At 37.4% G+C, this 14494-nt stretch overlaps 1 protein-coding gene across 1 annotated transcript in view; it reads right to left on the minus strand.

Moving 5' to 3' along the window:
• Positions 1 to 1107: 1107 nt before the first annotated feature.
• snx9b (sorting nexin 9b) overlaps positions 1108 to 14494 on the minus strand; it is a gene marked incomplete in the record, with an annotated part of 29868 nt that continues 16481 nt past the window's right edge. Inside the window, 14 exon segments of the mRNA XM_014007557.1 lie at positions 1108 to 2403; positions 2550 to 2641; positions 2734 to 2848; positions 4989 to 5078; positions 8467 to 8543; positions 8645 to 8722; positions 8864 to 8967; positions 9991 to 10094; positions 10225 to 10355; positions 10460 to 10577; positions 10676 to 10801; positions 11616 to 11700; positions 12665 to 12800; positions 13513 to 13554. Of these exon segments, the coding sequence (XP_013863011.1) occupies positions 2356 to 2403; positions 2550 to 2641; positions 2734 to 2848; positions 4989 to 5078; positions 8467 to 8543; positions 8645 to 8722; positions 8864 to 8967; positions 9991 to 10094; positions 10225 to 10355; positions 10460 to 10577; positions 10676 to 10801; positions 11616 to 11700; positions 12665 to 12800; positions 13513 to 13554 (1346 nt within the window).

The raw sequence follows: 14494 nt of genomic DNA on the forward strand, positions 1-14494 counted from the left end.
CTATAGCTCGCTCACACCGAAGACCTATCCACGTCATCATTTACCCAGAATTCTTTGCGTGTAAATAAAATGTCCCTTTCTCTGTAATATGTTTTTAAACTTTTAGTTTAAAAATTATAAAAACTAAACAGCTCTACAGTATTTTTACAGACTTTATTTTACAGTTAAAATATATGTTTATCAAATAAAGTCTAATGTTACAACTAATCAGAGATCCCTTTAAGAAAGAGATCATCCTGTAAGGCTGAAAGTTGGATTGTTCAAGTTTGGAGCATGAAGCATGTTTCTTGTAGTAATGATCAGGTTTGTAAACAAACGGACAGGAAAACAACTAATGCTAGCCTGCTCTGTTTAAAAAAACTAAAATAAAAATTGTGTTCGTTTTGGTCAAATCTCCAGGACTACCTTTTATATTAACAATCTGATAAAAAATAAACTCTTTTACCAATCTGAGGTCATTCAAAGAAATACAAGTTTTTAGAAAACCCCACTTCAAAAAATTGAATTATCCCTTTAAAGACAAAAACCCATTGGTATAAATAGTGCTGATAATTCAGAAACAGTGTGGTATTTCATCCAATAACATATATTATTAATATTTGATTTTTAGTGTTTTGTGAATACATCAAATGTATTTTGAGCAAAAAAAAAAAAAACTAAAAACGTAGAACACGATGAAAACAAATGTCATTTCAACTAAAACCCAATAATAAATAATACAATAAGACTGTAACACTTCTTTAAAAGTCTTTTTTTCCTTTGCAACTGCTTTGGTGAATAAAGCTTTCACGGTTCAGTGAAGCAACAAACAGCCGGCAGCAGGTTTTTAAAAATAACTAACATGGGAACAGTTGATCTTTCAGTTTGATCAAACTTCATCAGAACATCCAGCTGCACCTGATAGCAGCGACAGCCAAATTTTAAAAAAAGAAAAAACAGTCTTTCACTTCCTTTACTAGAAGACACAACAACGCTCTTTTCACACGAACTACAGACTCGTTTTTATTCACCGCAGCCACGCGGGAACCTGCAGAAGTAAAAGGCTGCTTCAGAGCGAGCGAGTCAACTTATAGAGAACAACACGAGGACTCAAACACGCGCAGAAACTCCATGAATACAAATCATTGTTTAATAAATCAAAGTTTGCTCCATATTCAATGACACTATATAGCAAATCTATACATAAAATATTGTACTGACAAGAACCACCTGACAGGTCCAATAGAATACTTATATATATAAATTTATGTATTTTTTTATTGTCACAAGTGATAAAAAAATTAAAAAAAAAAGTGAACAGATTGCAGAAGCTGATTGAGAACTCGATGGTGAAAAAGAAAAGAAAAGAAACTTCTTCGTGACACAATCCAGGACCGTTGACTCCGGTTGCAGAAACACTTTCAAGAACTGTTTTGTTTCCACAAGAAGAACAGAAAAAAAAAAAAAACTTAAAACTGAGCCACATCTCAGATCCTTGATTCGTCGTCCTTCACTTTTTGTTTTTCCTGACATAAAGTCTGATTGTAGGGAGAAACGAGAGGGCTGGAGCTAGAATAAGACTTACTAGACATAAATGCGAGTAAAGCAGGAAGAAGGTGGGGCTTCCTGTTAGTTTTTGAGGAAGCGCAGCATGGACAAAAGGAGTTAGGCACTGCCAGCAGTGGACATGCAGAGGACAACAATCTGCCTTTTCCTACTCTTCCAAAGCTAAAGAAAGATCTGCTTCAACTCAAAAAGTTGTTTAACATGAACGTGTTTAAAGAAGCCAAAACACCAAAATAAACAGATGGTAAAGCTTTAAAATGTTAAGAGATTAGCTTCCTGGAAATCAGAGCGTGACTTTGGTTTTTAACGCCAGAAAGCCACTATATATCCACACAGATAGCAAGGTTATGTACATATGTTATTATTTTTATACACGTATGACTGAAAASCAGTGGAGTTTTACTAAAACGTGGTCAGATGTGACGCCTCCACTCAGAGCTTTGACAAAAACCGTTTCACACGGAGACACTCCCGCAGTGAAAAACAATCCATGGCTGCTCAAAGTGCAAAAAGGACGTTGACTTCCTGTGCTACAAGCGACGGACCTTGGACGGAGGAAAGTGTGTTTGTAAAAAATCACGTCCTCCTAAAACCTACGAGTGCCAAAGCCTGAAACCCGCTCAACTGCCTGTTCATAGATCTGCGAAGAGTGAAGCAGAGACGTGCAGGAAAAGAGACGAGGTCAGCAAGAAGGAGAAGAGGAAGCGAAATTTAAATTAGGGGCAGCACACACAAGCAAAAGAAAAAAAATTATATAAAAAAAAAGTTCGGGGTTGCTTTATGTTGTTGCCTTTTGGTGCGAGACTGCTCTCACATTGTAGTGAACTGACTGTGCGCTTCTCTCAGCTTGGCAGCGATCTAGAAAATAAAAATAATAATAAAAAAAAAAGCTCACATCAGTATAAAAGGTTATCTACTTCGTATTTCTTTCAGCTGCTTTTCTTAGAAAAAGGCAATGAAAAGGCCAAACTGTAACCAAGTCAAATTTATTTCTAAGCTTTTACCGTCTCGTAAAACTTGACTTGCTCCTCCAGGTACAACTGCATGACCCTGTTGTAGTCGTAGATGCGGTTGCTGTGGAAGTGGTTCATCTCAGCTGAGAGAAACAGAAAGACACCGGGGAGCTCAGAAGGCATGGCACGATAAACGGCACCGCTGACATTTCTACAGACGGAGGCACAGGCCTACCTTGTAAGGAGTAAGACATGGTGCTGAGACGTTTGGCCATGGTGCCTTTGTCCTGAGGGGTGATTTTATTAGTGGCCACTAGCTTGTCCCCTTCCTTCACCTTCTCTATGGCTGCCTGAAAGAAAAGAGCCCAAACCTGATTGGTTTACACCGGCTTTTTATGATTCCTTAATGAATTTAAATACCTGTAAGTGCTACATAGGCTAAGATAAGACTTTTAATTGTGCCAAACAGTGAGCAAACAGAGATACACTTTTGTTTACTCCTGTAGTTCTTTTGTAGTTTCACTGCAAAACTTGTTCTCGGTTCAGATAAAACAAACGCAATAGATGTATAAATGGAAATGGTCAGCAGGTGCTTTCTTTATGTCAAACTTGTGGCCCGCCACAGAGTTTTATGTGACGAGAGCTTCAAAGCCAGCACTGATCATTAACTACATCTCCCATAATGCATGTGGATTATTTTATCAGCAAAATGATGGCATCCCACCACTAGGGCTGTGTATTGGCAAGAATTTGGCGATACGATACATATCATGACAAAGGGGTCACGATACGATATATCCTGATATATTGCGATACTGTAAGCAAGGCGATATATTGCAATTTTTTGGTCCAAAAACTCTGTTAAATAAAAACCTCTTACTGGGGGAAAAAAAATGAAAAACAAAAATTCATTGTCTCAGAAAACTCTAATATTACATAGACATACTTTTGATACATTTAGCTGTGTTCTTCTTTGTATGTATTTTATTTTATTTGTTTCATATTTCTTATTTCATCCATGTTTTCAATTATTAGACTAAATTTGACAATAAATAGTTTGAAAATATATTTTTTGCAGCTTTTAGTTTTTAATATTAATTTACAATATGGTCACCCAACACTTAACAATAGCCTCTACGAGCCAAATGTCTGGCTCACTGCTGCCAACTAGCGGTCAGAGGCTGAACTACAACATAAAAATGAACGGCTGGCAGGAAAGCTGACATTTTAAACCTTAATAAAAAATTGATACAGGGCTTTAGAATATCGATACAGTATCGGCAAATGAAATATCGCGATATTTCAATGTATCGATATTTTCTTACACCCCTACCCACCACCAGGTGGAAGTGCACAGGGTTCAAAAGAAGCCGGCGAAATCAGCCGCGTAAAATCTCCAGTTGGCTGAATTTTTTTAGGGATGCACGATATATCGGTACTGATATCGGTCTAGGCCGATATTGGCAATTTTTTTGAATATCGTTATCGGTCCAGTATGTAAAACTGGGCTGATATTAACGTCTGATATTGATTTCCCACTTTTTAGCTTTGTGTTTCTGTTCTGGGAGTGGAGATGGTTGGTTGAGCGGCATCTGTTTGATCATGATAGTAATATTGACGCTGCGTAACCAGGAATAACTGAAGTACAGCCATGTCAGAGGTCTGGTCATTTATTTACGGTATAAAAAAAAGACCCAAGTGTTTGGGTGTATATGTATAATATAATTTGTGTAATATCGGTAAATATCGGTTATCAGCCATAACAGCAATAATTATATCGGATGTCGATATCAGCTGAAATTTTCATATCGGTGCATCCCTAGAATTTTTGCCACTATTTTTGCTGAGGCCCAGTTGCACTGGGAAGTGGGAGTTTCCCCACTTACAAGTCRTAAATTTAAACTGGAACACCCCTCAAGTGGGAATTCCTCATTAGAAAGAAGTAGAGCACACTACAGCTCAACAATGAGTAAAATTCTCTTACTTTAACTTTTCATAGTTTTTCTGTATTATTCATACCACATTTAGTCAGTGGTACACGTAGTACTTTTCCGTGTTTTTAAGAGGACATGTTAAAACGTTGTTGCTGTGCATGAAATACCACGTAGAGCTCAGTTATTGTTTATTAGCGGTGCTCAGCCATAGAATAAGAAGAGGAGCACATGTTAAGTCATGTTTAGCTAAATCTAAACCACGTGGCCCTCAGTGAAAAYGACAGCCCTGCTTTATGGTGTTAAAGAAATAMATCTCAACAGCTGTGCAAAAAGATACACAGCAATAAGAAGTTAGGGCTGCGTTGTTGCACTTCTGTTCCTAAAGCCTTTCCAGCAGAAACCTGATTTAGACTTTAATAAACGTGAATATTTTTACCTTGTTTGTTGAATCACAACATTTTTTTCTACAAATTAAGTCGAGAGCTGCTTCTGCCAAAGTTGTGTTCAGAAAAACGATGTTGCCTATTTCCTGTGTTAAACAAAATAAAAACTGTACCTTATGGACCGCAATGGTGTCTGGGAAGCATCCGAGAAGACCTTTATATTCATTGTTGGTCTCCATGAGGAAGTGGAGGTCTTTCTTGGGCTGAAAATAAACAAACAGGAGAAGATAAATGGAAAAGGTGAGATGTTTAACTGAGTCTAAAACGGGAATAAAGACGCCAAAGTTAACTCCAAAGCAGGAAACGGTGCAATAACTTGATAAGAGTCACTCAGATAACACCACCATGAATTCAGATGGACACTTGTAAGAYGAGACTCTTCATGGTACAAGAATAAAACATCTACTGATTAATAAACTGGCTAAATAATCTGCTCAGATCGCAGGCGCAGCATCTTTACAGTTTCAGCTTTTTGGATCGTGAGATGAACCCATGTCCAGACCTGATTTGTCCCCAACACTAAACTAAAAGACACAACTAAAACTACAGCCAACAACTCTAAAAGAAATCATCTTGGAGCAGCACAAGCTTACCAAATGAATCCTTCCTCTGGAAGCTGCTGGGACACCAAAAAAAGCCAAGAACTTTATTATACAGAACATTGAGCAGGCTACACATAAACACAATTCAATATAAAAGGTACTGACCGCAAACTCATGAAAATCAATTAAAAATATACGTTTAGGATTATGTCCATAAAGGTGCACATTAGTTGAATGTGTCCTTTAAATAAAACATTGCAAGCAAAAATTTGTGAACAGATGCCAACCACCCTGTGCATTTGTTTTTTCTTTCAAATGAAACATATACTTAAAAGAAAAAAAAAAAGAAAGGATAAGGGAAAGAAAAAATAATATTTTGCTTGATGACCTTAAGAATGCTGGAACGATTTATTGATTTAGTAGAATGCTAAAAGTTTTTTTTAATGAAATATGAACAAAATATTGGTTAAGATTTGTATTTGTGTTGTGATTTGTTGATTATTTGAAATTGTATTGTGTTGTAAGTTTTTTATTTGTGTGTTGTACGTTTTTTTAGGTACATATATTTTTTAATTGGGGCAGATGCTATAAGATTTTATTCTTCTTTCTGCTCCTTTTCATTTGACTACGTTGTGATTGTGTTTTTGACACAACAATGTTGTATTATTTGTTTGTTTCTATTATTATTTGTTTGTTCTTTTATTATTTGTTTTATTATTATTTGATTGTTGAATGAAATAAAGTATTAAAAAACTACGGAAACAGCCAAAGAGACTGAAAATAGGTCAATAATGTTGATAGAAGAGATGTATGTAAAACGAGAAGTCCATGTTGATGTGTTGGTACATATTTACACCAATATTGGTTGAATAAAGTACGCTAAATTAGACTAGAGTAAAAAAAAAAACAATACTGAAGTTGTAAACTATTTCTGCTACATTTCTGCATTTGTTTACCTACCCAGACTACAGCCAGCCTAACGCATGTCAATCATGTGACTCAAGCTTTCAAATGTCTGAAGTGTGAACCCACATTCCAGAAACATATCAATTCTAACTGAAAACAGCTGCAATAAACTCCTAAACATCAATAAAAAAAAAAGTTCAGGACCTTATTTTTCATACTTTGCAATGAGAAACTTTAAAGGAGACATTTCATTTTTTCAATCTTTCTATTTCACGTTTGAATCCTTCACTTGGGGTCCATAACAAGTGGCGCAGCAAAAATTTGGTCTGAACTCCTCCTTGTTGTAACTCCACAAGCCCCTCTTTCACACCGCTGCTGAGGTGTGTCTCAGATGAACTCGTTTTGAGTAGGGCTGTGTATTGGCAAGAATTTGGCGATACGATACATATCATAACAGAGGGGTCACGATACGATATATCCCGATATATTGCGATACTGTAAGCAAGGCAATATATYGCGATATATTGCGATTTTTTTGTCCAAAAATTCTATTAAATAAAAAYCTCTTACTGAAAAAAAAGAAAAGCTAATGTTTACTTACAACGCTAATGCTACCCTTACTCTCTGGCGCTCAAGAGGTAGAGGAGCCAAATGGCTGGCTCACTGCTGCCAACTAGTGGTCAGAGGCTGAACTACAACACAAAAATGAACGGTTGGCAAGAAGGTTGACATTTTAAACCTTAATTAAAAATCGATAGAGCTTTAGAATATCGATACAGTATCGGGAAATGAAATATCGCGATATTTCAGTGTATCGATATTTTCTTACACCCCTAGTTTTGAGGCTGTCTCTTCAAATCCAAACGAGGTGCTTCAGCACCTAGAAACTCCAAGTCCACAACAAAATGTATTTAATGACTAAAAAAGTGGATTTTGCGTGACATGTCCCCTTTAACAACCTATAAACATCTTGAGATACCCATCATAACTTGAGTCGTAGTTCTTAAAGCTTTCAAAGGCCTTTCAGGGTTTTTTTTTATCCTTTTCTTTTTTCTAACTAACTGGTGTTGCCTTTTTGGTCAACACCAGAACACTTTTGGATGAATATTTTTGGTTCGTAAGCCACCAAATTCTCACCTATGAATCATTCAGTCATAAAAAAAAGCTATTAAACTCGAAAAAATGAAATCAGTGTTGTGTCAACAAATAATTTTTGATTGAATCTTTAGGAGCTTTGTTCCCAGCAGCTTGTCAAAAGGTGCGATTTGTTCGTGTTTCTTTAGCCAAATAAATCAAAGCATTCAAAGATAAAGTTCAGCAGAATTAAAATAGTTATTTAGCAAAAACAATGCAACTGATTGAAAACTTAAGAGTGGATCTGATTTAAAAGATGATGCAACGCTCGGGACTTGTCAGGTTTTTGCTGGATGTTTTCCTGTTTCTCAAAGATACTGTTTATCTGCTGGAAATAGCTTCTCTTTAGGCCTGTCACGTTTTGTTTTGTTTCCTCGCTTATCTAAACACACTGCACAATATATCATGGTCAGGTATATGGTCTAAACAGTAAGTAATTAAAAAAATCAATTCAAAAAAGAAAAAACTGGAGAATTATTGATCAAGACCACTTAAGATTACAAGAAGTGAGAGATGTGTAAATTTTTGCACAAGACTGTAGAGATCTACTTCAGATGAAAATTGGGCATCAAAAAGTTGAATACGGGTWAAAAAAAATGGTTATATTTAAAAAAATGTTGACAGAAACAGCAAAAGCTGTGAGCTGAGACATAATGAGGTCTAAATTATACTTTAAGATCTTTAAATCATCTTTAACGGTTCTCAAAATATAACTGTGCCAACAAAACCCAAACATAATGCAAATCTACTTTTAAAATGATAAAAAGGCTTTGAGAATCCTCTAATTCTGCAGAAGTATTGACAGTTATTTCCACATAGGAAACCAGAAACCACAAAAAACAGCACACTGTCGTGGTCTGAATCGGAAACTGGGCCAGCTGCAGCGACGGATTCGGCTTCTCTACTGCGCCGCTCTGCGCCGCGCTCCGCCAGGTGAGCTACTTTCTGAAAAAACAACAACAACACAGAAGTTTTTTGTTTTTTTTCCAGGAGTGGGCGAAGAACCAACCTGCTCTTCCACCAACTGGGCGATCTCTTCATAYGTTTTCCCCGCCGATGTCAAGGCGTCAGTGAGAGTCGCCTCCCCTACGGCAGAGAGGGAATTTAAAAACGTTTGTTATTTTTAAAAATATTCTTTTGATTTTATATGAGGAAAGAAGTAAAATAAAAACGCTGTTTTTCTGTACCTTGGTATCCACTGCTGGTGAAAACAGTGGACAGGTTTTGTAAGGCTTTCCCTATTCTCTGGTATTCTTTTGGCAGAGCTGTGGAAGAGAAGACATACAGTTTACAAAATACTCGTCATAATGAGAGTTATAAAATGTAAATAATAATTACAGGCTATGGTAAAGGAGAAGCCTGTGTGTGGTAAACACTCATTAGGATTCAGAGCAGTGTGAACGTACGTCCTGTGCATCTCTTCCAGTGCTCGTTTCCRACAGTGAGGATTTCCTTCACGCCGTCGTCCATGGCCTTGGTAAACCTGCTGAACTGCTCGCATTTCTTCTCCCTGTCCACAAAAATTAAATTAAACAAYAAAGATATAATACAGATCTTTTGAAAGTTAAAGAGCAATGAATATCTTACCTGTTGCAGATGGTTCTTTGAGCRGCCTCAGTTTGAGTAAAAAAAGTTTAATTCCGAACAGACTAAGAAGTTAGAAATCCACTTTGGACTAGCCATTATCTTGTCACTTTTCACTAGTTCTCCAAACTGAGGTCGATCAAAGAGCTATCTAAAACAAGTAAGATAATAATTGTTGTTTACAGAAACTCATTTCCAAAAATCTGAACTCCTTTCCGACACCTTCTTTCAGCTGGTGACCCCTCAGGACACTGTGCCGAACACTGGGTTCAGCAAGAGTTGTTTTATTTTACACTACGTGAATTTCGTAAGCGGAGTGTGGGTGGCCGCGTTTATTTTCTGAAACCAGAGGGATATAGAATGAAGTGCACTGGTTTGGACAGAAGAGGTAGAACAGCYGGTTCGGATGTTATCAGTCCATTAAATGGACGTTATCAGCGGTTATCAGTCCCATAGAATGGCTTCAGACTGTCCCGACTGTGCCGTCTAGTGGGTTACCAGTGCCATGCACGTTGGAATGCAACAATCTGCTACTGCAGGAGTCTGGTCTACTTTATCATAGCCCATGTTATTTTCTCTAAAATTAACCTTAGTGGCTTTATGCCTCATATTAACCAGCTGACAGTCTGAAGCCATTCTATGGGACTGATAACGGCTAATAATGTCCATTTAATAGATGATAACATCTGAAACAGGTGAGGTAGAAAATGATGTTCGGTCCAGGTCAAGTCGTAACTTTTTTATTAACGTACGTAAATTACATAAACTTCGGTAACGTTCACAAGCAGGCGTGTCTCATTATGTTTTATATATAGTTTAAAATGGCCTCCAAACAATATTATCGTTTTTCAAAATAATTTCCGAGAATTTCTCGTCCAGCAAAACTCCTCCTTCAGGCTTGTTTTACCACAGCTGCTATGAGATGTAGCTTTGGTTTGGTTGAACTCACACTTCTAACGGATCCAGTTCTGGAGCGTCGGGCTCTATCGTGTTGAAGATCATCACGCCAACAGTCTCGTCTTTCTCTGCTTTTCTCTTCCCGAACTTCCAGTCCTGCACCAACCAACCCATCAACTCAGTCAAACTTAACTTTCAATAATAACACTTTTAGATCTAATCATAGACCGTTTTAACCTTTTAGCAATGCGTTGGGTTTGTAAAAGTTAAAGAACTCATGTTGTACCTTCTCATCTTTGTATGAGAGGAAAAGCTGGAACACTTCGCTGCTAGAAACAACAGGGTGTCTGCACATCCTGGTCATCCAACCCTGCAAGCGCTCCATACGCATCTTAATAAACTCTTCCTCAAAACGGCCTTCCAAATGAAACAAAAAATAAAATGAAGAAGTGTTTTTCAAGTTATACCTGCTAACATAATGTTTAATTATTTCTTAAATGGTTCCAGAGTGAGGAGCTCACCTGTCACCTGTTTATCCGGTAAAGAAGGGATGGGGATGGCTGACCCAAATTTGTCCAGGAGCCTCTCGTAGAGCCAATCAAAATGTTTGTATCTATGATTGACTGGGCGATTTGTGGTCTGCAAACCAAAAGCAGGGACAAGTCAAGGAAACATGGGACAATCATTTCAACTGAATTTGTCCCTTTGACAGTCTGAAAAGGTTTCTGCMCGCTTACGTTGGGTGTAATTTGGTACTCGATGTAACTCTTGAGGCCGTACATCTTTGAGCCTTTCTTGGGATCAGCTACGACGCAGTCCAGTTGATTTTCTGGGTAAGACCACACTGGACCAACCTCTCCCACCTGAGCACACGACACAAAGATTTAAGCCTTTTTCCACTTTGTTAACAAACAAAAACAAGTAAAAAAAGTCAGTAAAGCTGCTAAATGGTGCACCGAGTACATCTAAAATGTCAGTAGCTGCGTTTCCATTGCAAATGTGTGCAAAACTTTGTTGATATTCTGTTCATGTTGAAAAAAATTGTTTCGCAATTGCAGTGTTTCCATTAAGTAAGAAACGCTATTAAAGTCACGCGTGAATACGTTTGTTCTCGCGATAAGTCATTACAAACATGGCGGCAATGGATGTAAACACATAGCATGTTGCTACCACGACACTAGCGCTCATCATCAGCCATCAGAGGAGACATCGGCATCTTATCGAGGCTTTCGAATGACAAGCCCCTTATAATTGGGAGCGGCTACGTATGCTGTGTTTTTGGGAAAATGTAGTCGGTGAGTTTACTACTTTCTTTTACTACTTCGGTAATTTCACTACTAGCTTTACTTCCTGTTGTATTCTTCTTCAWCATCTTTTTCGCCAGTAGAAGCAGCCGGTTGTTGATCACGTGACTCCCGTGATGTGAAAAAAGTGTTTCCATTGCAGTTTTGCGAAATACATCAATTTCAATACGGCCAAAAAAAAAACCCACCTCATCCTAGCGCAAAAACATTTTGTCGAAAAACTTGATTATTTTTCAAAATTGACGTGTTTCCATTGAGCAAATTTATTTTCGAAATTCTAATTTGTGCATTTTCATGGTCAATGGAAACGCAGCTAGTAATGTGCAGGTTAGTAGATTATATTCCTGTGGATAAATATGAAGGGGTAACTTACGTAAATTGGCAGTTTATCTTTGTCTTTTGCAATCTGTTTACAAAGAAGGTAGAGCTCAGGTCCAGACTTGGAGAACCCTGGAAACCTGCTCCGAAATATACACAAAATGTCTTGATCAGTTTCAGTAACCTTTCCCACAAGGTTAAAAAACGTATAGTTTTTTTGGCAGAAACTCTCAGGGTGACTGGATTTCTATCAATTTATTACAGAGGAAATAAAATCCCAGTGAAGAGATGAATTTAAGTGATTGAATTGTTTTAACTCTTAAGATAAAAGAAAACGTTTTTAAACAAATCTCATCAGCTAAAAGAACCGAGGTCACCCGTCTCATCAAAGATGGAAGGTGATTTGTTTTTCACTCTTACTTCTGCATACTTGGTACTACTTCTGTATATTGAAACTTTCAGCTCATTCAATGAATGGGTGAAATAACTTGTTTAAGTTTAACATTTATGTTTAGACTTATTTTAGATGGCAGTGTGTATATTTGCATTGTTTTTGTCTTATTAAGCTACTTTTAGCTTTACGTTACAGTTCTGTTACTTTTAACTTCTCCATGTTTTTAGCTTTAGMTACTTATAGCTAAAGCTACTTTTAGCTAGTTTTCCTCTACAATTCTCTTACATTTAACTGGCCTATTGCTACTTTTAGGTAGCATTTGACTATTTTTATTTTGTAGATAGAACTTGCTACTTTCAGCAAATGTATTGCTTTTTTTTTTTGTTTGTTTTTAGCAAGCTTTTACCTACTTTTACCTAGCCTTCTGCTACTTTTAGTTAGGCTTYTGCTACTTTTATGTTTTAAGCGTGTTGTGTTTTATCATTCTGCTACATATAGCTAGTATTTTGTAGTACTAACTAGCCTTTCGATAATTTTAGCTTTGCTCTAACATTTTGCTATTATTAGCWTTTAACTWGCTTTTTGCTCCCTTTTAGCATTAAAACTCAGTTTCAGCTCGTTTCCACTGCCTTTTCAGAGAATATACAATCTCTCCAGTTAACTCTTGTTAKCTGTATGAAAGTTCTCATGCACTGATGTAAAATTCTTACTTGTTGAGGGATATTTTCATCGATGAATGCGTTCCACCTCGTTGCATCGCTCCACCTTCTCCTGACTCAGATTCTGCGTAGCCGCCAGCGGACTTGGCGTCGTCCCACTCGTCATCCCACTCATCAAACTCGGCCCCTGAGGTAGGATTCATCAGGCGTTAGCTTCCTATCATTGGCACCAGAAAGCAATGCTGTGCACATCGCTGCAATGCTCAACAATGTTTTGAGAGGTCCATCAGAAAAAAAAGCGATAAAACGGTCTTAAACAGCACAAATCAAAAGAATTAAAACAYACGGTGTCAAAACAAACAGTTTAAACTCCAGCTGGACATAGTAAAAGTTTTTATGCATGCATTTAGTTGGATATTAGCAATAATGTTAAAAAAAGCAAAAAACAAAACCACACATTTAGTCGTCAGATTTACCTAAATATATTTATTCCACAAAAACACATAACTTTAGCTGCATTCACTTTTTTTTAAAGCAATTTAAAATCTTTTTACAGAACTTGTGCTTTTGCTTTAGGACAGCGTCAAGATCCAAAACACAACAAAGCGGAACTTATTCTGCTAAAAGGGCAACTGCTGAGTCAAGATTTATCTGCTACATCAGCCGAAAATCAAAGATCCTGCTTCTTTGTAGCCGTCTCCTCAGAGAAGACATGAAATCTTCTTGAATCTTAAAAGAGAGTTAGAAAAAGTCCTTTTTGCAAATTAACACAAAGCTACTGTAGGGTTAGTGTTTACTTCCAAACAGGTTTTAAAAAGCAGCTCAGTTGCAGAACGTTTCACTCCTCAGCAGTTCACACATTCTAATTAGAAAACATCCATCAGGCGACAAATGGATACCTGTGTAATCAATAAGGTAAGGATAGGGGTAGATGTCTTTGACTACAGAGGAGGAGAAAAAGAAAGTCTGTTAAGGGTTTTTTTTTTCCTTTAAGCTCATTTAATTTGTTTTCTTTTTTACTAAAGAAACTCTGAGTCACGACGCTGAGGCTGACTTTTCCAGTCTGGCTTAAACAGCTGGTTCATAAAGTCGAGCATCTCCGAGGTAAGACCACTGAAAAAAGACGTGCAAGAGCTGAGAGGAAGTCAGACTCTGACTGCGCATCCAAGACAGTCAAAGTTTCAGATTACCTACATTTATTCTAGTCCACAACAAAAGATTCTTACAAATCTTTAAAGCTTAATTCTGTCTTGTGACTACAGCCAAACTTTAGCTACATGTTTGGAGAACCGTCTTTGTCAACAACCTTCGACATTTTTAAAAGTTGTTTATGTGCTGCTTTGGCCTCTATCGCAAAGACGAATCAAAGCGAGCAGCTCAACAGGAAGACCGCATCGTTTGAGCAACAGATTTATCAACTGATGTCCTCCAGCATCTGTCTGTGGGCGGAGTCCTGAAGCTGCTCTATAAACACAAGAGCTGTTTCTTTCGATCGGGTTCAACGCAGTGAATTAACTTTACTTTGTTCAAATGTTTTCTGTTTTCTTTATAGTTCAGGATCTGATCGCACACACAGGAGAGGAGGAGTCATTCAACCAACCCAAATACCAACAAAATGGAAAACAGTTTTATAAATTATTTCTCTCCACTCCTGAAATGYCAACAAAAGCTCTCATTCTWGGAGCATTTTGAATTAAGAGAATACGACCTCATTCGATTTACAAAGTTGTAAATAGAGCTGCACGATATATCGATTGAGCATCATCATCGCAGCACACGTGTGTGTAGGGGTTCCCCAAAGGGGAAATAAAACATTTCCACTTGTCTTTGACTCTGGTTTAAAGGCACAGTGTGTAAGATTTGTTGTTTTCAGCGACATCT

The sequence above is a fragment of the Austrofundulus limnaeus genome, unplaced genomic scaffold (genome assembly GCF_001266775.1).
Source record: "Austrofundulus limnaeus strain Quisiro unplaced genomic scaffold, Austrofundulus_limnaeus-1.0 Scaffold42, whole genome shotgun sequence".
Lineage (NCBI taxonomy): Eukaryota > Metazoa > Chordata > Actinopteri > Cyprinodontiformes > Rivulidae > Austrofundulus > Austrofundulus limnaeus.